This window comes from Rhinolophus sinicus, chromosome 14 (genome assembly GCF_057876585.1).
Source record: "Rhinolophus sinicus isolate RSI-liver-muscle chromosome 14, RSI-T2T, whole genome shotgun sequence".
NCBI classification, from domain to species: domain Eukaryota; kingdom Metazoa; phylum Chordata; class Mammalia; order Chiroptera; family Rhinolophidae; genus Rhinolophus; species Rhinolophus sinicus.
Window position 1 is genome coordinate 148,350,513 of NC_142514.1, and position 24,039 is coordinate 148,374,551.

Sequence of the window (24,039 nt, forward strand, 5' to 3'; positions counted from 1 at the left end):
AATGTTTCTTTGTTATTAAGTACAATGTGTTCCAGTGAAAAAATATATAGTACCACTATAAGCTGATAGTATGTAGAAAAGGAAACCAAAAACGTATGGGTACTGAAATCATTGCCTATTTCTTTAATTTCTACTTTATATTACCTGGGGGAAAATATGAATTGGCTAATAAAAAGAGACAAGTAAAGTTAAGGAGAAAACAATCTAGGAAAAATAAGGCAGACTATCACTATTCTAATAATAAGGGCCACTTTGGTTACTGGTACCAAGGCCAGGAGGGAAACTTAATAACCTGACATAATTATCGTCAGAAAAGTAGAAAATATGTGTAAGGTCCTCCAGGAAAACAAACTATTAAATCTTAGAAACCCGGTAATCTTGAATCATATCCCATTCTCTTTGGGCATAAGACTATAGCTCCGTAGTGACATTTTGCTATGAACTGAATTATGTCCCCACTAAAATTAATGTGTTGAAGCCCTAACCCCCAAAGTGACTGTATGTGGGTAGAGTCTTTAGGAGGTAATTAAGGTTAAATAATGTCATAATGGTGGAGCCTAATCCCAAAGGACTGTGGCCTTATAAGAAGAGGAAGAAATCAATTTCTTAAGTAAATTCAAATATTTTCTGTGGAGAACTGTCCTTTACTACCAAATTGACTTTTGTTAGTTTTTGAAGATTCCAATTGTGATTAAAGTTTAATTTGATTGATAGTGCTGTCATTTTAAATGCACAGAGTCAAAAATGACTAAATCAAAACAACCAAATGTTTCAATTTTAATCACATATGAAATTTAGCTGAATAGCTTCAAAAGACAAGGTCAATATGAATGTTATGCTAATTAGATATATTCCTCTCACTATAAATATCAAGACTGTCCATGTTTCAAGATAAAAATAAGATAGTATTCTTAGAAAAAGGAAAGCATTCCACCCCTACCAAAGTTGAATCCTTATCACCAAGCAGGAGCCGATAACAAAGTCCTCTTACTATTTATTCATTCATTTGATGTTTACTGATCACTTACAAGGTAGTGATTTAAGGCATAGGCTTCAAAGCCAGAGCTGCCTGAGTTTACATCTACACTCCATCACTTACTAGAGTTCTGACCCTGTGTATTAATCAACATGAGTTATGTTTGCTATGGCAACCCAGTCCATTTGGGCTGCTATAACAAAAGTGTCATGCACTGGTGGCTTACAAACAAAAAACATCTATTTCTCACAGTTCTGGAGGCTGGGAAGTCCAAGATCAGGGTACCAGCCGATTCAGTGTCTGGTGAGAGTCTGCTTCCTGATTCATAGATGGCCATCTTCTTGCTGTGTCCTCGCATGGCAGAAGGGGTAAGAGAGCTCCCTGGTGTCTCTTTTACAAGGACATTAACGTCATTCATAAGGGATCTACTCTCATGATCCCTTCACCTCCCAACAGCTCCACCTCCAAATATCATCTCCTTGGGAATTAGGTTTCAACATATGAATTAGGGGGGATACAAACATTCAGTCTATAGCATATGGTAACAGATCAAAACTGAAATCTCAGTGGCTTAAAACATCAGGATTTATTTCTCACACATGCTACATTTCCATCCTGAGGGAGAGGGAGTTGTACTCACACAATCACTCAGTGATCAGGGTGATGAACATTCTAGCATCTTGTAGCTGTGTAAGCATGTCAGCTTCTTAAGCACTGGAGGGTTTCATATCAGCCATTAAATGCTTCAGCAGGGAAGTGACCTATCGCACAGAAGTGACACATACCAATTCTCCGTGTAGCTTACTGACCATTAGCAGTTACAAGGCCATCAAACGGCAAGAGGATGGGAAAATGATCCTCCTGCATGCTCACAGAGTGAGGGGACCCAGGAAGGGTGAGCACTAAAAACTTCTGTGACATCTTGGGCAAATTACTTACCTCGTTGTGGCTCCATGTCTTCATCTGCAGTATGAAGATAACAATAGTGTCTATCTTATAAAGCTATTGTGAGGATTAAGCTAATATACCTACATCAAGCCCTTTGCACTGTGTTTAACACCTAATACTCAATGAATGCTGTTATTATTATGAACATTGTGCTAAGCTGTAGGGACAACATGAGGACCTGAACAGCTCTCTCCACTCTGGGAGTTCTGCACACATTAGCAGACAATAGACATACAAGTGATAATTCTACAAAAAATCTGATTATCAGCCTGGAAAATTATCTTAGTTCTGATGACTCAGTAATGCAGAAAGGCAGAGCAGTATGAGAAGGTGGAACACAGGCTCTGGAATCAGGCATTTCTTGGTTTGACTCTTGGCTCTGCCATCCACTGGCTGTGATTTAGACAAGTGACTTAACCTCTCTAAGCCTCAGGATCCTTTTCTGTAAAACCAGAACTTTAAAACATTCACCTGCAGTTAGTTATGAGGATTAAATGTGGAGCAGGTAATGTAAAATGCAGCATGTGGTTTGATGAATAGGAGCTATTATTTTTAATATATTCTTAAACATTTTAGACAAAAAAACCTGTTTCTGCTGTTCTTCTCATTTCAAGTCAATAATATGCATAAAGTGCCTATGTGCCACCCATACTCACTGGGGAATACGTATAAATTTAGCTGGTTGACTTTTTCAGGTCACATTAGTTTACAGGAAAAACTAAATAAATAAAAAAGATAGAAGTAAGTAAAGCAAACAAAAACCTACATGGTCCTGAGGAATGTATTTCTTGCTCTAGCCCTCCCCTTCTTCCCGCCCCTACTCTCTCTAAAATCTAGCCCCACCCAGATTCTCCCCAATCATTTGCAAGTCCCAAAAGGGCATTTTGTGGTTTCCCCAAGAACCGGTCCTCCTTTCTTCCTCTCCATTCATCTTCCTGCTCTGAGCCACTAGCGAGGGCTCCGCAGCACCCACCAGCTCCACCGCCCACTCACAGACATGCACAAGGTGGTCCGCACAGGGGAAGATGAGACGTGCTATTGTAAATCAGCTGTCATGGACATCCTTTAATTAACTTTTAATTTGCAAACAAGTTCTCAAACCCTAAATCAGAGTCCTATGAATATCAGTCTTTTGTCGAGAATCTTCACTGTAACCAGTCTCGTATGTTGTGTAGTTGGGCAGATGGTAGCACAATCAGGATGAGCACTCACTGTGAACCAGATTGAAGTCACAAATCTATCCAACCAGGTGACCCCACTTCTATCACAGTTTTGATAAAGTGACTTCAAGTACTATAAAAAGATAGACAGCTGGTTTGTCTTCTTTAATGTGAATTCCTAATCAATAATTATCCGTGTTTTCTATTGTATTATCCCTACTGCCCTATAGAGAATAAATACATAGTGATAGCTTAAAATACAGCTATGAATTAATAACTAACCTTATTGAAATATGTTTGATAAAATAGATGAGGTCTTCACAAGCCTAAGTAGGATGCTATAAACACCAGAAGCATGCTATAAACACAAGAGCATAAGAGGAGGTTGGGTCTAAATGTTCTCTCTCTCTAGACCATTCAGCTTCTTGACCAACTACTGGGAGCTGAGGGAGGATTGTCCACACACACCAAAGACTCCACACATTTGCCTAAAGACTGTGACCACCTGCTCTATAGAACAGTCCTGCTCGAGGGCAGAACCCTAAGCTTATGGTTGAAGCTCAGCTGTTGAAGACATCCCTTCCTCACCTATGTGCCTGATCTGGAGAAAACCTCAGGCTTCTACCTGTCCCTGCCCCCAGAAACTTGGAAGATTTATGTGCCTCTCTGGCATCAGCCAAGTTCATAGTCTTTCTTTTCCTCTCCCTGAGAGTCAGCATGGAGGGGTCTCCAGAGGAGGTGAGCCCAACGTACCTGGCTGGGGTGAGGCCATTTGTCTCCTGGCTGGTAACCAGGCCCTCAACTACCCAGTTCCCTGATTTAAGACACATTCTACTTCCTTCCTGCTCTAGCAAGATGTTTCTCATTGGAGCTGCAATTTTTTTCCCTTTATCCTTTTTTTGAGAGGTACAGAATGCCTCTGTGTGTGTGTGTGTGTGTGTGTGTGTGTGTGTGTGTGTGTGTGTTTTAATTTAGGGAAGTGTCTAGTCTTGTTTTTCAGTATATATTTATATTACGTTCACTTAAAAAAATGTGATCTCACTTTCGTAATTGAATTTTCCCTTTTGTAACACACACCTTTGATTTTTAAAATTATTCTCTTCTTATTTATTCATTTAAGAGATACTTATTCCTGCTAGTACTGTGACTGTGATGAATAAGACACTTCTTATAGAACTTATATTCTGTCGGGGTAGACATTGAACAACAACTAACATAATTATTTAACTACGGTTATGCTAAGTGCTAAAAAAGAGGACAACCAACTGCTAAGAGAGGATAATGACAAGGCACCTGACTTCATTTAAGGAGGGAGAAAGGCTTCCTTTGAGGAGGTGCTGATTGAACTGAACTGTGAGGGGTAAGTAGAAAATAACTGGGCAAGGGAGGTGTGTGGGATGGGGGAAGCTCCATAGTAGAGAACATTCCAGGAAGCTGAAACAACATGTACAAAGACCCTAGGGAAAGCTGACTCCACTCAGAAACTGAGAGAATGTGGCTGAAATGCAAAGGTCTAGGAGCAGAGTATCCAAGAGGAAGCTGCTGAGCAGAAGGAGGCCAGATCATGAGGGGCCTTGTTGGCCAAGCAAAGTCTCTGGTCTTTACCTCATGAGCTATGGAAACTATAAAAAGAATGTAACCAAAAAAATTACATGATGCTTAAAAAAAGATTACTCTAACTGCCGTGTGGGAAAGGTAAGGTATTGGAGGGAGAGAGTGGAATTAAGAAGCTATTTCATTAGTCTTAATTGAGAGATCACGGTTGTTGGCCTAGCTTGTGGTACTAGAGCTGGAGAAAACTGGGCAGTTTTGATATATTTTAGGAAGTAGAGTTGACAAACAACTAAGGCCTGAATATTTAAATTATTAGATATTAATTTAAGTTTAAAAGGGAAAATACTTGGTAAGGCTTAGGAAGTCCCTGTTTAGAAAGGGGGGTAGAGTTTACTTTGCAACAATAATATTTATGCAGAGACTAAGAAAATGTTGTAACAAGGTCAGATTTTATGCCTAAAACCTAAAATTCTGGGTTGTTGAATATATATATATATATATAATTTTATTTTATATAGAATATAATAGTTTATAGATCATACATTCATTTCATATCTATCTATATGACCATATATTCATATTATATTTATGAATATATGTGTATTCAAAATGTGCCCGTAAGAACAATGAAGAATTCTGAGATATTCAGATCATATTCCTGTTGGACTACTTAGAATGGGCTACTTAGCCTGGTTAATTTGCTTGGGAAACAATGAAAGTAGTTACAGAATGTGTTTATGTTACATAATTTATTGTACCTTCAGATTTAATGCTACTCTGTTTCTTCTTTCTCATTCCTGAGAGAAGAAGGACCTATAACAACGGAAACCATTGGTTTCCAGGGAAGCCAGACACAGACACAGCAGCTGAAGAGAAAAATCTCTAGCTGTTTTCATTTCTGTCAACCTTCTGGAATCAGATTCTTTCCTGGCTCTTGAGACGGTCTGAATAGTGAAAGATGAGTTGTGACCATCTGGTACTTCTGGGGAGGTGCCATTGGATTGTGATGAAAACACTGGGCTAGGAGTTAGGAAACAGGAGTTCTAACTCCAGTTCTAGACCCAGCTTCCTGGATTGCCTTGAGTAGATTACTTGAACAATATGGGCCTTGGCTTTTCAGCTGTGAAATTTGGACTAAATTTGGCCTGGCGTCCCCATAATACTCATTCTATGATTCAAAGAGAGAATATGAAGCTTCCAACTCACATTTCACAGACACGTTTCTCACATTAGTTTCTCTAATCATTCATTAATTCATTTGACAAATGAGAACCCACTACATGCCAAGTATTATTGTAGGCACCAGTCTCATACCAGTGAACAAAAACAGACAAACGTCCTCACAGAATTTATATTCTAATATCTGTAATAGATTTATACAAATCCTGGGTCATTAGGAATAGCATCTTTAACAAACAATTAAAAGAAGGGTTGTTTTTTTTTGTTAGTTTTTTAACATTAATGAAGGAAAGTTTGTTGTTTCAATACTTATCCCAAGCACCATCTCCTTCCTCCAGGAAGCTGTTCCTCTGAAGATTCAAGTAGGGCTAAGTATATCCTTTTTCTGTAAATTATAGCATTTCATGCTATGCAATTTATTCATAAAGTGGGTACATATTAATAGGCATAAATAAATAATTCATATTGAAATTCTATGTTGCTGTTAGTTATCTCAGTCAGACTATACAGTCCCTGTAGAAGTGACCACTTACCCTCAGGCCCATAGCACAGGGCTGGGCCCCAGTCGGTGCCCAGTGCTATTTGGATCTGAGCTTTGGGAATGTATTGGATCTGAAACCCCACAGCCTTACTCACTCACTTTCACAGAAGGATTACGCCTAGAGCTAAAATTCCACTCGTGGGCTCTTGCCAGGTTTCCTTTTCTCTGCTTGTCCTTTCCTGCCCCTGCATTTGTTTCCCATCCCAAGGCTCAGCCTTGCTCCGGTCCTGCTTCCACAGCTGTCAGCTTGCTAAGGCGGAGGAGCTAATCTCAGCCATGCGCCCCATAGCACAGGGGCCTCCGCGGTGGGTGGACACAGCAGGGGGAATACCCTAGAAATCCACTGAGGTGTAAGAAGAGAATATTAGAATACAAACCCACTGAGGTGTGAAAAGAAAAGATTAGACTACACACACACACACACACACACACTTACTTACTTACTTTTTATTTAAAAAAGAAAAATTAAGATCTACTAACATTTTATGTGTGGATTGACATCAACACTCCCACTCAGCACGCATGTCTGATGTCCTCTTGGCCAATACAGTACCCAGGCTGCTTGAAGGGAAGGAGGAAGGGGAGCTCCCACAGCAAAGAGGGGGTCACTGAGGGTTCAGTGAGGTAGATTTACAGATTACAGTATCTGGTTTTAACTACCTTGCCCTCACAAAATAGAAAAGTGTCTTTGAAAGATTCCTACAAAAACTACAGCAGGAATATCATGCTAATGAGATCAAATACGTACATAGCATTTACTACATACCAGGCACTGTCCTAAGGTGCTTCCTCTCCAGTAATTCATTTCACCTTCACAAAAACCCTGTGAGGATGGTACTGTTTTTATGCTCATTTTAAACATGAGGAAACTGGGGCATGGAGAGTTTAAGTAAGTTGCTAGTCAATGGCAGAGCCTCAATTCACCTCAGACATTCTGTCTCTAGTCAGTGCTCTTCACCACAATGTGATACTCCTTCTAAGCACAGGGAAAGAAGAAAATGGCAAAGTGAACTCTTTTCCTCCTATTGGTACAATACCCCAGTCAGACATTTTAGGAAGCTAAAAATCTCACCAGTGTGACAGTAAAACAAATTTCGATGGAACTACCAAGAAGGTATTGGAAATATGGATTTGCATTCACTATCCTTAATAATACACATTGCCTTCAGTTGTTTATTATGTCTTGGGATATTAGCCAATATTAGTAGGACGTGCATTGAATTTATAAATAAATGAATCAATATATGTTAGTGCTGTATTAAATAAGCACCAGGTTAAAAAAAAAAAAAAAATGGAGAGCACTGCTCTAGAGATTAACGGAGAGCTAAACGCCTTTCTCTGGGGGTCTACCTGACACTCCGCATTATTTATTGTGGTTACTTCTGGGAAATGAGATTGTGTACACAAAAGAGTTTTAAGATGACATTTCTCCATGTTACCTCTAGACTAAAATAATGTTAAAATTTCCCAAACTACTATGGAACATTTTAGAAGGATATTTTAAAGAATAAAATTTATTTCTGTGTCTCTACTAACACCCACAAAGTGCCTAACTTCTTAACATGGCATTTGGGCTCTTCTATGTTTGTGAGCCTCCTCCAGCTCTCAAAACGCCCCCGGTTGCTTTGTCTTCCAGGAATCTCTTCTCACTGGTGTCTCTGTTGGGCTGTCTCCACTCAGTTCAGGCTTTGGCCATTGCATTAAGCATGTGACCCAGACTGGGCCAATCATAGATAAAGGCGGTTCCTTTTTCCCACTCTAATAGATCCCACCAATCATCTGAAGCTCAAATGCCTTGTCCTGACAGAACCTATTCCAATATAAGCTAAGGGCTTTATGTGTACATCTACCATATCTTTTTAGCATACTTGTTTTAGTTATGGATAGCACTGCCACATGGGATTGTGCAAGTTGTGCAATGCACATGGATGCCCATCTAAGGGGGAGTGGAGGCTGAAGTCTAGCCCAAACATTGCCCACCAAACTATAAACCCTGGAGTGCCTTTCCCAATTCACACATTGGACAGCACTGTTCAAACTAGATTGTATGCTCCCTAAGAGTAGAGAACATACTTGTTCAACATCTGGCACAGTTCCTGGAAACATGCCTTATCAGAAGGCTCTCAATACATATCTGTTGGATTGAGTTACAGAGTACATTTTCAGACATGAAACTCTCACATGCTCCATCATTTTAAATCTTCTTGATTAAATTATGCAGGAAATCGGTAACCACATCTGACTTTACACTCTCTTAAACGTCTATCACAATGTCAAACACCTTAGGGATATTTAATGGAGATTAATTTATTATGATAAATGACCCTTGGTCATTTTCCGCTCTTTCCATCACATTTCTTATCTATTTTTACGATCTACTTTCTACGTTTTATTTATGATATTTTATCTTCCAAAGAGCTTGTCTGATTGTAGTGCTCATGCACATAATAAATTTTGAAGTTTTTGTAGTTAAGTTAATGAGACATTGAGTCTAGATAAAAATTTATGATTCCTCATAAACAACAGTGCCGTAGACACAGCAGGAATCCAATAAATGTTGATTATTGACAAAAATTGTGATGATGATTGGGGTTAAAAACCTATACTCTGCCTACAGATGAGTAAATGAGATAATAGTTGAAGCATTTGATTTTTTTTTTAAATAAGAAAAAAGACCTAATTATCTGTGCATGTAGAAAATTCTATCAACAGCTAACATAAGTGTCAATTTCAATGTTTTTCTACTAGAGGACTCATGTAAACCAATGAGAAAATATTTCTTTACTCGCTTGTACTGGTAGCTAGAAAGTCTTGATAGACAAGTTTAGATGATATTATGCAAAAGAAACTGCCTGTTCTATAAAAAAAAAGGGGGGGGGGTTAGAAGAAGAGGAGGAAAGGAATAACAACTGCTATTTAGCTTTTTAAAGAGAAGGTTCACTTTTAGATACATAGAGATAAATTGATAATCTTCCAGGAAAGAGCAACTATAAGAATTAAATAACTAAATATCTAAAAAATGATCAAGAAGTGAAATCATTTAGTCTAGTGAAAACCACCAAATAATTGAAAGACCAGTTTGAACATTTAAAATATAAAGGATCAAACAGCAAAGCTCATTTGCTGAAATTTTAAAAGGCCCAGAGACTTTGAATCACCTAAGTTAGTTACAAATTAAAAGTGATTAGTCACTGCTTTCTTCCCCTGAAAGTGTTATAAATTATAATTTTCACAGAACCATCAAGACAGTTAAAATATACTCTATGGAATATTTTCTATATATTAAAATATAGCATCTATAGAGGCATACAAGGCTTTGCCTATGATAAAAGACTTTGGAGTCAGACTGCTTGGGTTGAAATCCCAGCTCCACCATTCACTAGAGTCTTGTGACCTAGCAGGTTACTTAACTTCTTTATTCCTGTTTCCTTGTCTGTAAAATGGGGATAACAATTGTACCCAACTCAGAATGTTGTTGTGAGAAGTAATAAGATACTATGTGTAAAAATATTTAACACAGGGCCTGGATCAAAGTAAATAATAAAAATTTGCAATTGTCATTAGGGACAAAACGGAGAACTTATGAATCAAAGTAGACAATAAAAGACCATAAACATTTTCAAATATTGAGCATCTGCAGTGTATCAGTCAGTCATCATGTCAGTCAATGTTCATAACTTGATTTTTTTAATTAGTTGTTTTAAAATTATATGAGACGCACATGTCCCTGGTAAAAGAATTAAAAGAATACAGAATGGTTTAATCTGAAAGTGAAAAATAAAAGATCCCAGCTAACACCTACATTGGCATTGACAACCTCTATTCAAGGGACTAAGAGCTAATCATAATAAACTTTTTTTTTTGGTGGCGTAGGAGCAGATACTGCTAGAGATTTCTATGCCTATAATGGAACATACATATATAACCCCCCTCTTTTAATATACAAATGCTATACATTCTATCCTGCAACTTGCTTTTTTTTTTTCCATTTATTACGTCTTGGTTTTCTTTCTATATCATTTTATAAAATAAACTTTTTATTTTGGAATAATTTTGGATTTACAGAAAGTTGTAATATAAAGTTACATGAAATGTGTAATATGAACATATTATACAACCAAGGTACACTTGTCAAAAATAAGAAATTAACATTAGTACGTTAATATTAACTAAACTCTGGACTTTATTTGGATTTCACCAGTTTTTATGCTTATGTCCTTTTTCTGTTCCAGCATCCAAGCCACCATACCATGCTGCATTTAGTCCATATCAGTTTTTATGTTTTCACCTCACTCTATTCTAACAACTGCATAGTATTATATAGTATGGGTGAATCATAATTTACATAATCCTACTGACAGATTTTCATGTTGTTTCTAGTTTTTGGTTATTACAAACAATACTGTAATGAACATCATTATGTGTATATCTTTGTTCACTTGTGCTGTAGAATAATATTAAAAATAAAATTGCTGGATCAAAAGATGTGTATAGTTTGTGTACAATTTTGATGTACATATTGCCTTCAAAGAAGTTTACACTAATTCATATACCACAAAATTTAAATGAGTTCTTACTTCCCCTTAAGTCTTGCTAATCTGAGAGTAAAAATGGCATTTTGCTGTTTTCATTTGCAGTTCTTTAATGAGTAAAATAGAGCATCTTTTCAGATATTTATTGGCAATGCACATTTCACGTTTTATGAGGTGTCAATTTAATCTCCTTTAAGCATTCTTCTATTGGTTGTTCGTCTTTTTCTTATTGATTTAGAAGAACTTTATTTTATATTAAGGAAATTAGCCATTTGTCATATTTGTTGCAAATATTCTTCCAGCTATTTTGTCTTTTGACTTTATTTATATTAATATTTTGCTATACACAAGTTAAAATTTAATTGCCATCTTTTTATTTATACTTCTGATTTTTGCTTTTGCTCCATAACAATATTATTATAAATTATTCTCCTTTGTGTACATTATTTCTCATCCTCACAATTCTATAAAGTAATTGTTACAATGAACACTTGATATTCTCAAGGAATATTGAAGTCTCTTCAAACACCAAATTTGTAAGTACTACTCTATTTACAAAGACGTTATTCTCATTTTTAAAAATTGACATCGTGACTCCAACTTTGTTTTATTGGATTCCTCATTATTTTGGGCCTTGAAATTTGAGTGGTTGCAGAACCCTAGAGAAAGCTAGGATGAATCATGGTCAATCTGTCTTTGGTTGCCTTAAGCTCTGATATTTGTGTCTCCTTCTTCGATACATTTGCCAAGGCATTCTCTGTTGATGTGAGCCTCCTTTTATGCTGTTGAACACACTGACCTATAAACTTTTTCTTTTATGAACTTCTTCAGCTCAGAAAGAGGCAAGCACTTCTGTGGCAATGAGTCTTTTTAGTTTATGTCAACAGAAAAATGCTACGTCAAGTCCTTGAACCAATCTTTCTTTGAGGCCAATCTTTCTTTGGAGCTTTCTTTGACAGCTCCACTAATGTCCTCATACTCTTGCTTCATAAAAACTTGTCCATATTCCTAGGTTTCTCTTGCATTACATTTTCTTGAGTATCATCTTTTCTGTTCTTATTTTTACACAAAGAGTTAGTCAACTTTTTAATGTTTACTAGGTTTTCTACTCAATTGATAACATTTTTTGTAGTGGAAGCACTCACTGAAATAGTTTCCCAAATTGATTTTTCTTGTTTTCATATTGATGGTGTCATTTCCATCACAAATATAAGCCATCGACTAATTTTACATTCCACTCTCTAACTTAACCAAAGAGCCTATTTGTGGCTAAGATCCAACACTTTATTAATTTCTTCAATCTTATTGCTAATAGTTGAATTTCTTTTCAGAGCCATTTTCAAAAAAACAAAGTATTAAGCATTTTCATGGAGATATTACGTAAGTGGAGAAGAGTAGGCAACAATGAAACTTTATCAAAGTAAAGTTGCTGGGTGATTAACAAGATTAGTCATTAGCTAAATGACTAGTTTATTTACTCATTCACTCAACAAATATTTAAAAGAACCTACTATACGCCAGGCATTATGAGGGCTGCATAGTCCCTCATGGAGCTTAGTCTAGTACTGGGATACATAGAGCCAGACTATATTGATTGTTTAGTACGTGCTAGACAGTGTGCTGCATGCTTCAAAGGTTCTATATTAATTTCCTCACTCAAAAGATGGGGATAATAGTAGTAGTTATCCTTAAACTTGTTGAGACAATTGAATGAAATAATATGTATAAATCATTTAGAATAGGGCTGCATGTATATTTATATTTATATATTATTATATTATATTATATTATATTATATTATATTATATTATATTATATTATATTATATTATAGACCCAGTCGTACATTATAGTAAAATAAGAGTCTTATATTAATTATTTCTCCAAAAGACGCATTAGAGCTGATTGTCCGGCTAGGTCTTATTTCGGGGAAACATGGTGTATATGTATGTATATAATGTTACCATCTTTTTCTTTACACTTCCATGTTTTGTTTGGAATATATATTTATATTTATTTACAGTTATCTATTTAAATATATATTTAACCAATCTTAACTATTACAGTTTTGTGATTATCATTATTTTCTTTACTATTTAATATAACTTTATATAGTGGGGGTTATTATTATCCTCATCTTATAGATAAGAAAACTAAAGCTCAAATTTAAGAGATCTATCCAAGGAGGGCTATAAAGTTAATAAATACAAAGGTGGGATTCAAATTTAGGTAACCAATGTTCAGCTTATTCTTTCAACCACTCAGCTATAAAATCTTCTATACTCTGGCTAATGCATAAATTTCAAATATTCTCTTTAGCACAATTATAGAGGTCTACACGTCATGGACTTTTCTGGTCAAAATGTCAAATATTACATTTGTAAATGCCAAGGTTCTACTTTATTACTTCCATTTTCTAGTCGAGAAAACAAAACACAAAAAACAACAACAACAAAAATGAGGTTCAGTGAGGTCTTTTATGGAAAAAGTGTCAGAGCTTGGATATCAAAACAGGTCAGTCTGGCTCCAAAGTCAATCACACTGACTAAAGATCTTCTTGTTAATCTTATTAGAACACAGTCACGGTGAAAATTTCTATTCACATTAATAAAATACACTTAACATCAGTACTCATAGTTATAGGGGTGAATATTATCACTAGCTCTTTAAATTATACACTATGACTCTGACTACATAGCTTTTTAAGAAGAAGTTAAAATATTGAAATGTTTCACAAAGGGTCTTTAAATATAAAAGAAAGGAAAGAAATACCTTTATTACCATGAATATTTTAAATGCTTTTTTTTTTTGGAGAAGTTTTAGATTTACAGAAAAGTTGCGAAGATGGAACAGAATCTACATGTACCCCTCCCTGGTTTCCCCATAGTCACCAGCTTACAGTACCACTGCACAGTTGTCAAAACTAAGAAGCTGGCATTGAGACATTATTGGTAACCAAACTACAGATTTTTATTTGGGTTTCACCAGTTTTTCCTTTTCTTTTTTTTTTTTTTTTGGCTTCAGGATCCAACTCAGGATACCACTTTGCATTCAGTTGTCATGTCTCCTCCGTCTCCTGTGGTTTGTGACAATTTCTCTGTCTTCCATTGCTTTTCATGAGCTTAACTGTCTTGAGGAATAGGAGACAAGTATCCTGTAAAATGGCCTCCAATCTGGTTTTGTGTGATTTTTCTTCATGTTTGACTAGAGTTATATTATGAGCATTTTAAAGGGAAGGGAAAAAGAAAATAAAAAAAATGTATAAGGTAAAGCAAAATGCCTTCCACCTATAATAGTCCTGACATTTTTTTAAATGTAAATCTCATCTTAAAAAGGTCATTAATTCAACAAAAATTTATTGAGTACCTATTACATAACAGACACTCTTCTAGGCACAGAGGAATACTCATTAAGGACAACCAGTTTAGATAGAGTGGTCATGAAAGTCTTTGTTTAAAAAGTAGCATTTGGGAGGCCCAAATTATAAAAAGGAACTACCTAGATAAGAACAACAATTTGGGGCATAACATTCAAGGAAAGGGAATAACTAGTGCAAAGGCTTTGTAGCACAAGTGAACTTGATAGATTTAAAAAGCTTCAATAAAGACAGGGTGGCTGCGTCATCCGTGTAAGAGAAAGAATGGCAGATGAGATGAGCAAGTCAGACCGGGGCTAGATTACACTGGGTTTTATAGGCCATGGCAAGAAGTATGGATTTTCTGCTGAGTGGGATGGGAACTCTCTGAAAGGTTTTAACCAAGAGAAAGACATAATCTGATATATTTTAAAAAGATTGCTCTAGATGCTGTGTGGAGTAGGAATTATTGGAGGATAAGAATAAAAGCCCGCAGCCTAGTTAGCAATAGTCCAAGCAAGAAATGATGATGATTGGAGTGGGACGGGTAGCAGTGGCTATATGCATTTGGATTGGGATATATTTCAGAGGAGGAAACAACAGCATTTAGTAACAAATTGAATACGAGATAAAATTCTCAACTGTTTGGCTTGATAAACTCAATTGACAAAATCATGGTATACTCTGTTGAGTGGGGAGAACTGACAGAGCATATGTCGCAGGAGTAAAGTAGGGGAGGCTTGGAAATCAAATATTCTGCTCAGGTCAAGTTAAATTCAAGATTTTAGAGTCATCAAAAGATAGATGTATGAGTTTGGAACTCACGGGAGAGGTCAGAACTGGAGACATAAAATCCATATGTCAAATAAACACACATACATGTAATATCTGTAACTTAATTTACTAGGAAGAGTAGCCATACATCTCTATTTATTCTTTCATTTATTAATCAATTCATGAATTCACATACAGATTCCAGAAATATTTATTGTATACTTACCAACCTATTAGGCTATAGTACAGTCATGCCAATGGTCTCTAAAGAGTGTGTAACCAGAGAAGGTAGATCAGGGGAAGAAAATATTAGCACTTTTTAAATATTTATTTTTATCTAAAAACAAAAACATGAAGTCTTACAAATATTTTATAGATTTCCACTGGCATCTCACTATTAATGAGTGAAAAGTGTGAGTGGAAAATAATTAAGGGATTTCTTCATTTTCTTTCCTTTTACTATACTGTGATGTATTTCAGTTTATGTGTGCTGGGCTAAGTAGAGTTGCCAATTACATTATTATTTCATTCTATTAACCCCCACTAAAATGAAAGTAGCTGAAAAGATTTCTGGGAAAAAAACACGAGTTGGAAATAATGGAAGCATAAGCAAAATAGACGACAGTAGAGACAACAAATTTACTTTTACCTTGAAATCTACAGAATTAATCTTAAGTAGTGGGGATGATATTTTGAAATCAGACATTTGGAAACATTTCCATTACGTGATTCTGATGCAAAAATAATGAATGTATGTTACCCAAGGCTGGGACTACGGTGAGGCATATGAGGCATTCATCTTGGGTGCACTCAGTAATCAAGATAAATATCTTAATGCAATATTTTAAGAAGCCAAAATTAATACAAAAATCTATGATGAACAAAATAACAAAATTTTAAGTAAAGACAAGGTCAATACCTTAAAAAATTTATACATGTACATCAAAATTTGAAGACAAAAATTTCCAACCTATTTAACAATTTTTCGGGCAACAATTCCAGAGAGTTTTGAAACCATTTGTTAAAAATGCAACATTTTCTGGCTGACTTCAGGGGAAGGAAAAAGTTACTAGTTGAATTTCAACAAAAACTTTTCATGACTGGTGGATGGAAGTGATAAAAATGGAAACTTGCATTAGTAAGAGTAGCCAAAGACGTACTTTCATTAATATCTACCTATCTTTGTGAGTTATCTTTTTCAGCTTATGAAAGCCATTAAAACGAAGTACAGAAATAAGCTGAGGTTATTTGAATCACTTTAATAGCTGTTTCACAAGGTATTAAAGATTTTTTAAAACATTGAAACCTAGTCAATCATATTGCTTTCACTGAATATTTTTGAGAGCAACAAGGATTTTTTATACCATTAATATAAAAAACTCTTAGTCACTTTAAATGTTTATTTTGTCTTTATCTTATCCTTCTTACATTTAAAAACGGCTTTATAGCATACACAACAGGATGTGTATATAACTTTCATAAGTATACAGACTTATTTGGGGTAATAGAGTGCAATTTAAAAGTTTGGAGAGCACAGGTACAGGTAGTTAATGCTGTGGTGGCAGGATTATATTACATCAGGAAGTTGTAAAATCACTGTACCCATGGACTTCCTCATGAAGCACACCCCACTGAGTCTTCATAAAGAAAGTTTTGAGGAATGAGTAGGATTTGGAAAAATATTGCAAAATTTGGTTAGTATAAAACAGAGCACAATGCTTACTGCTAGAGGAAAGTACTCTACAAACATTTTTAAAGAGGATCATAGGTTCACACTGCAGACCTGCTGTTCAGAGTTGGAGAAGAAAGTTCCTTTAAAGGGGGCAGGGAAATGCAGCTGTAATGGGGGGGGGGGGTGTTTGTGTGTGTGTTGGGGGGAAGATGTAACGCCATTCCTCTGAGGATAGGGTTGTTGCCTTGCCTCGCAGGAGATGGGTCCTGAAGTCCCTCCAGCCGGGGGCGTCGGGAGTGTTGGGAAAGTGGGGGAAGGAGGGGGGCAGAAAACGCAGTTCTTTCTGGCCGGGGCGGGTCAGAGGGTGGAGGCCGGGAGGTAGCCCGTGGTGCTTTCTCTTCCAGGAGGAGGCCAGGGGTCTGTGAAGAGGGGGTGAAGTTCGGGCGCTTTCCTGACGGGAGGGGAGAGCAGTGTTTGTGGTAAGGTCGGAGAAGGGGCTTTAAGCTCGAGTCTTTCCTTGGTGGGCAGCCAGTCGGAACAGCCCGAGAACGCCTGGAGGACTCTGAGGCCTGGTCCTTCCCCTGCCGGCAGAGGGAGTCCCGCGATGGATGGTCCAAAATCTGTCTAACGAAAACAGCGTTTGCATGGCCACTCAACCAATTTTGTACCTCCTGGGGCCGAGTAAGAGCTGAGATAATTAAACGCGAGTGACAGCTGCCTCTGCACCTCGGACACCAGGCGCCGGGCTCCGAGCCCGACGGCCCGAATTCTCGCGAGAGCGGCCGCCGCCATTTTTCCATTGATTGCAGCGGACTGGGGGAGGGGCCGACAACTAAGGCGACGGCGGCGGCGGCGGAGCCTTGGGTTGGTGTCTGCGCGCTGGTGTCTAAGGCCCAGGCTGAGGCCTCCACGGTTGCCGAAGCACAGGCAGTGGGGAGGATGACTGCTGCTGCCATTCTCTCCTGAGAGAGAGCCGCCGCCACCTCCCCCTCCCCCGCAGGGCGGAGAGGAGCGGCCCGAGTCTGAGCGATGGTGCCCGGCGAGGAGAACCAACTGGTCCCGAAAGAGGTGAGGGGCGAGTGGAGGAGCCTAGGCCCGAGGCCTGCGGACGCTCGCAGGCCGGGGCGAGGGGCCGACTGCGGGCCCAGCTCCTGTACGGGCCCGGCTGTGGGGCACGGAGGGGGCGTGCGGTGGGGGCGGCGAGCAGTTGGGAGACCCGAGTGGATCTCGGGGCCCGGGGGAGCGGAGACCTCGCCTTTCGGGTGTGTGGGGCTGGACAGATAAAGGAGCGAACTGGAGGGAATCGGGTCCGGTGTGGGAGGCTAAGGTGGCCTTTTGAAGTACTTATTTACCATGTCGAGCCAAGATGGGTAATTTCAAGGGAAAAATTCTGGAGCAGTTGCTGATGGGCACGACAGGGTGACGGTGCTGCGTCTGGTTTTGACAGTGGCCGCGTATAACTTTCAGGGCTTGGGAAATGTACACCCAACTTGAGATCTGGGGAGGGCAGAGTTAACTGTTACGACTTTTTTGAACTCCTATTACTTGGTAGTACTATGGGCCTGCCCAAATGGGGCCTGCCAGAGAGCGTTGAAAAGTAATAAATGTGACTTTCACGGGAAGGTAAGAGAGAACATTACCTTATGGAGGGCTGAACTACTTTTTGTAGTTGGGTTGTGGATGCCAGTTTGGGTGACTTCTTAAATTCTTAAAAGCAAGTGATACGAGAAGCCTCGACTTCTTGGCTTCTCTTGAGTAGTGCACGACTAATGGTAGAATCCAGCCCTGGCCAGTGAAATTTCAATATATTAATAGTATCTCTGTTGGCTTTATAAATATCTTTAGCGTATACAAACGTGTATTTTTAACTGGTTGGTCTTCAGACTAATGCTTTGGACTTTTATTTCTCATATACCTTACATGGAGGCAGGTGTCTGTTGAAATTAGCTATGTAGTAGGATCTTGATATTTATGAGTGATGTTCATTAGAAACTTTTTTTTTTGCCTTTTTTAGTTGCTTTGTAACAATTTGTTGCTGCTTAAAACAAGCTCTGATACTGCAAAAGACATTGGAATTATGTATCTCTGATATAAATATTTTTCCAACATCAAATGATAGTTGTTTGGCAAGCACAATTTTTTAAAAATTCAGTTATGTGTCAGTATTCATCAGCCATCACCTGTGCAAAGCAGATAAACAGATGAATTAATCAGAAGTCTTGCCTTGGGAGCTTTCAAAGCTACTAGGAATTAGAACACTAGTGTTCATTGAGTCCAAATTAGGGGCCACGTACTTTACTACATAATTAACTCTTATGCAAGGATGGAAGTGCTAGTGATATAAAAAAGACATAAATATGCATTTTCTTTTAGTTCTACATATTGCTGGTTTTATTCTTATGAAAAACAAAGTTAGTTCTTAATTTTTTGACCATTGGAAAATATATTATAGGTGGAGTTCTGCTTTAAGAAAACCCATTAGATTTGTTTCCCTAATTGATGTGTAGAAAACATGAGAACAGATACTGTAATGCTGCTTTTACCTTTTGGATTTTAGAGATTCAATACTTCTCCTTTAAGACTTAACTCCCTACCTGAGGCTTCACGTTCACCCCAACTTTTTTTCTTTCTACTTTTCCTGGGTTGTATACTTTTATTTTCTATTCCCTAGACTCGTCTTCAGTCTTTTTCCCTGGCTCATCTCATGATTTCGGGAAGCGTGCACATAATACTCTCAAATCTTACAACACTTTCTTGAAGTCCTTGCCTTTTTTTAGCTAGCTACTTCTTTTCATTTTTGATAGCCATATTTCTTGAATTTCTTGCTTGCTTTTCTCCTCCTTGAATTTTCTTTTGCATTTGATACTTTAAAAAAAAATTCCTTGATTTTAGTAATAGTGTACTTTTCTGGTCTTTTTTCCTACCTGTTTGTCCTATCTGCCCACTCATTTAGTCAATGCCTTTCTCTGTTTTCAGTGTTGTCAGTTACCACTTTTGTCTGGTGTTTGTCATTCCCTCTCCCGTCTATTTCAGTAGGAGTAGAATCATCCAGTGCTAAAGCTGAGAGAGAGCATAGTGATCATTTGGTAACTTCTACCCCTTTATTTTACAGATAAGGAAATTGGGACCAGAAGATTGAGAATAACTTGTTCAGGGTCACATAATGAGTAAATGACAGAGCTAGGACTAGAACTGACATCCCCTTCATTATACTCTATTTTGCAGGTCCCTCCATGTATCCTAGAGGCTCTGTAAGAATAGTTTTAACTCTTTAAGTACACTTACTATATGAAAACAAGTTACAAAACTAAAAAAAAAAAAAAAAAAATTCTCTTCTAATGGCTTACTATCAACAATTTGAAAGGTTTTGTTTTTTGTTGTTTTGAGGACCTTTGTATAGGGAACCTTTGACCCCTGCTAGATCTTAGTTAGGTATGTGCATTCATGCATGTTGAATGAGTAATATATTATTCTGGTCCCTGAAGCTCAAGGACAAATGTACCTTAGAGGGCTGCTGAAGAAAGCAGCTTAGTGTAGTACAGGGGATGGCAAACTATACAGATAGGCCAAATCTAGCCCGCAGTCTGTTTTTGCATGGCCCATGAGTTAAGACTGATTTTTACATTTTCACATTGTTGGAAACAATCAAAAGAATAATAATGTTCTGTGATGCATGGAAATACATGAAATTCAAATTTCAGTATTCATAAATAAAGTTGTATTGGAAAGTAGCCATGCTTATTTATTTACTATTGTCTGTGGCTACAGCAGAGTTGAGTAGTTGATGCAGGTACCGCATGCAGGATAAATTTTGAACTACTTAGCTTGGTATTCAAGGCCTAGCTAGTACAGTTTGATTCTGGCCACAACCCGCCCTTTCACTTTAGCTCTTCTCCCACGAAACAAGTTTTTAATGCAGCCAAACAGGTTTCTCTCTCTCACTTGTTTTTCATTTCTGTTTCTGCTATCCCCTCTTTCCTACTTCTCTCCAGCTGTTCAGAGCCTTCATGCACATTTTTTCCCGTAAGTACCTCATATCTTACTTATTCTAAAGAAGCCTTTTGTGACCATTTTAACCTTAGGGATTTCTTCTTAGAAGACCTTTATATATGAATAGAATTCATTTGGCAATTAATAAATAGTGCTTTGTGACATCTATTATATTATGGTCTCAAACTATAATACACGTTTTATATATTATGTTACGAATTTCTTGGCAGCAGAGATATTTGTATGTTTCTCTCACCTGTTTTATACATATTATAGGTCTAGGACAGTGTCCTTCCTGGAGCACATATTCATAATATTTGTTGATGTGGGTTGTACGGAAACTTAGAATTCTAACCCATTATCCCCTGCTTGGATGTTTTCCACAGCATCCTTGGCAAGATTTTTTCCAACCTTTGCTTGAATACCTTCATGACTAATCTCTTTTAATATCTTTGGCTAAAAGAGATCTGTTAACTTTTTGAGTTGAGAGAAGTCTAGATCTCTGTAGCTGCCATCTTTTGATAGTTGCTTCTGGACAACAAAGAAATCTTAAATCATTTTCTGTAGGATAGCCTTTTCTCCCTGATAAAGATGGGGGCAGGAAGCAGGAGCGCCAACCCTTTCTGTTCTAAAGTCTGAGCATCTCAGTTCTTGAACTGGTCTCGCTTGCTCTCTTTTGGACATATGTCAGTGTTTTTTAGCATTCCTCCTAAATTGTTGTACCCAGAGAAGAGCAGAGAGAGTGTGGTCTGTTCATTGTGGTTAACAACAAAGCTTTTCACCTCATGTTTTCATTCCACTGTATGTCTTTGAGTTGTTGCATATTGATACTGGCTTGGAGATCTCTTGCTTTTAATATCATCATTTTTTATTTATTGCTTTGTTGTTTTTATTACTCTGTTTCCTTATAAGGATTTGTGATAATATTTATTGAGTATTCACTGTGCATAATACTACTGTACTCTGCCATATAGGGAAAATTAAGAAGAAATAGAAAAAAATTCATTCTTCTCTCAAGTATCTTGTAGTGTAATTAAGGATAGGGTACATAATTTACTAATGCTTTTAAAATAATACTTTCACTGCAACATTTAAAGTGATGTCCAAGGAGTCTATAAAAGTAGAGAAGATGGAAAAATCAAAGAAAAAGAATGCAGTTCCATATTTCAGTGGTTTTTTTCTGCCTCTCTTTTCCATGCAGTAAATACTACTTCCAGCTGGAACTAATTATAGTAATCACCAATACTTATTAGGCATTTATGACATGTTGTGTGTGCTTAGTGTGTATTAACTCATTTGAGCTTCACAACGACCTCACAACTATATAAGGGCCGTTGATGTTGAGAACCCCCAAAACATTAAAACAATTTATTTTTCATCTCTATTGTCTGACTTTTTATAAATTCCTTCGATACCTGTTATGGAGCATGTCAAACAAATATTCTTTTAATTTTATTTCTCCTAATTACATTTCTCGAGAAAATGTGCTGCAGTGATCATTCTTGTTTTGGGTGGTTCTTTTAAAATTAGCCTTTTTCTTAAATTTGGGGTGTTTATTCGCTTTTACCAGTAAAAGGCAAGTATGTCAAATACTGCTTATTGATGGTGTACATAAATTGGAATGTTTAATAAAAAGTATTAGTATTTCCAATATTAGTATTTCCAATATTCCAATAAAGTAAAGAAGCTAAATGTTGAGTTGTATATGATTCCAATTTTGTCAAGGAAAAAAATAACAATTTAGAGTTATGCATTGAAGATTTAGAAGAAATACTCTAAAATATTAACAATTGTTTCTGGATATCTGGATTATTAGGCTCTATTTAGATTTTCTTCTTTATGTATTTCGACAATGAGCAGGTACATTACTAAAACAAATTTAGATGATCTGATTATAGTTTCTGAGGTAGCTATTTATATAGAGTTGTATTGTTTTTATGCTTACATGGTTTTATTTTTCCCCTGTCTTCATGCCCTGTATACTATTTGCCTGAGTAATCTGATCCACCTATATGGCTTTAACCTTTGATTGTGATTTATACATTTACATTCCAGCCGTGACCTCTCTTCTTCTAGATTCAGATTTCTACCAGCAAGCTGCATATCTCTACTTGGTTGTAGAATACTATACGACCCACACATTAAATATGGGTAATATCCACCTCATCTATATTTTCTCCCTCTTCTCATGTCTTCCAACATAATTCTCTGTATTCTCTTGTTCAGTTAGTGCATCACTCTTTATTTGCTTGTTAAAATATTATTTGGAATCCTTATTTTTACTTTTTCTCATATATACTGTAGTTGGTTTATCACTTGGAACATATCTCTTGTTCTCTTACTTTCTATCCATGGCTCTGCCTCTATTTTCTCATTCAAATGTAGCTCTTCTAATGGTCTCTCTGCTTCTAAGTTCTTTTCTTTCCTAGCCTTCCAGCCACAATTACTTTCTAAAACAGATGAGATTAGGATTTACCTGTTTTAAAGTTTATAATTATTAGCCACCATTGCAAATTAAATATTAGGTGCTATTTATTAATACTATGTGCCAGACACTATGCTAAACCATTTATATACAGTATCTCATTTAATTCCTATAACAGCCCTTTAAGACAGCTATTATGTTTCATTATCTATTTGGTAGGTAAAGTAACACTTAGAGAAGTTAAGTAACTTGCTCAAAGTTATATAGCTGTTTGATTCTAAGTTTGTGTGGCCTTAACCAGTAGGAAAGTCCTTCATAATCTAGCCTCAGTTGATTTCTTAAAATTTAATTTTTATCAGTTATACATGCACATATTTAAGAGTTGACTAGCTGTGCAGGACTACTTAGAAAAACTATAGTCCTCTGCAATTCTTCCTCCCTTTTATTTCAGAGATTTATCTCTGTATCTCAAAATAGCATGCTTATAGTTTTCCTTCTTGATTTTTCAGTTTAAGGGATTATCTACTGACTTCCCATAGGGGAAGATACGGTTTACCACTATCCCCAACCACATGCAGACACACTTCTCGTTACTGCCCCGTTCTCCCGATATTGTCTTATTGCAAGTTGTTTGGATACATTAATATTGAGTTAAATCAGTATGACTATGCATTATTCATAGTTGAGCCATAGTTTACTGTGATTATTTTCCTTTCTTGTACAACAGTTTTCCCTGAGTTATTTCTTAAATTTTGCTTTTGCTTAGTTTTCTTTGTACTTATTAATTTAGCCAAGTGGTTCTCAACTGGGGGCAACCTAGAGGACACTTGGCAACATTAGGTAGGTAGAGGGAGGGCAGGGAGTGTGTTACTGATAATCTAGTGAGTAGAAGCCAGCTGTGCTGCCAAGTATCATCCTACACGGCACAGGACAG

The 24,039-nt window shown here is 37.1% G+C and overlaps 1 protein-coding gene across 2 annotated transcripts in view; it reads left to right on the forward strand.

Annotated features, from left to right (window-relative positions):
• The first annotated feature begins 17,520 nt into the window (after window positions 1–17,520).
• Window positions 17,521–24,039, forward strand: part of USP47 (ubiquitin specific peptidase 47) — a 101,183-nt gene continuing 94,664 nt past the window's right edge. For both annotated transcript variants that reach the window (XM_019729265.3, XM_019729272.3), the window contains exon 1: window positions 17,521–17,758. In XM_019729265.3, the coding sequence (XP_019584824.1) occupies window positions 17,720–17,758 (39 nt within the window). In that variant the 5' untranslated portion in view covers window positions 17,521–17,719. The remainder of the gene's footprint in view (window positions 17,759–24,039) is intronic.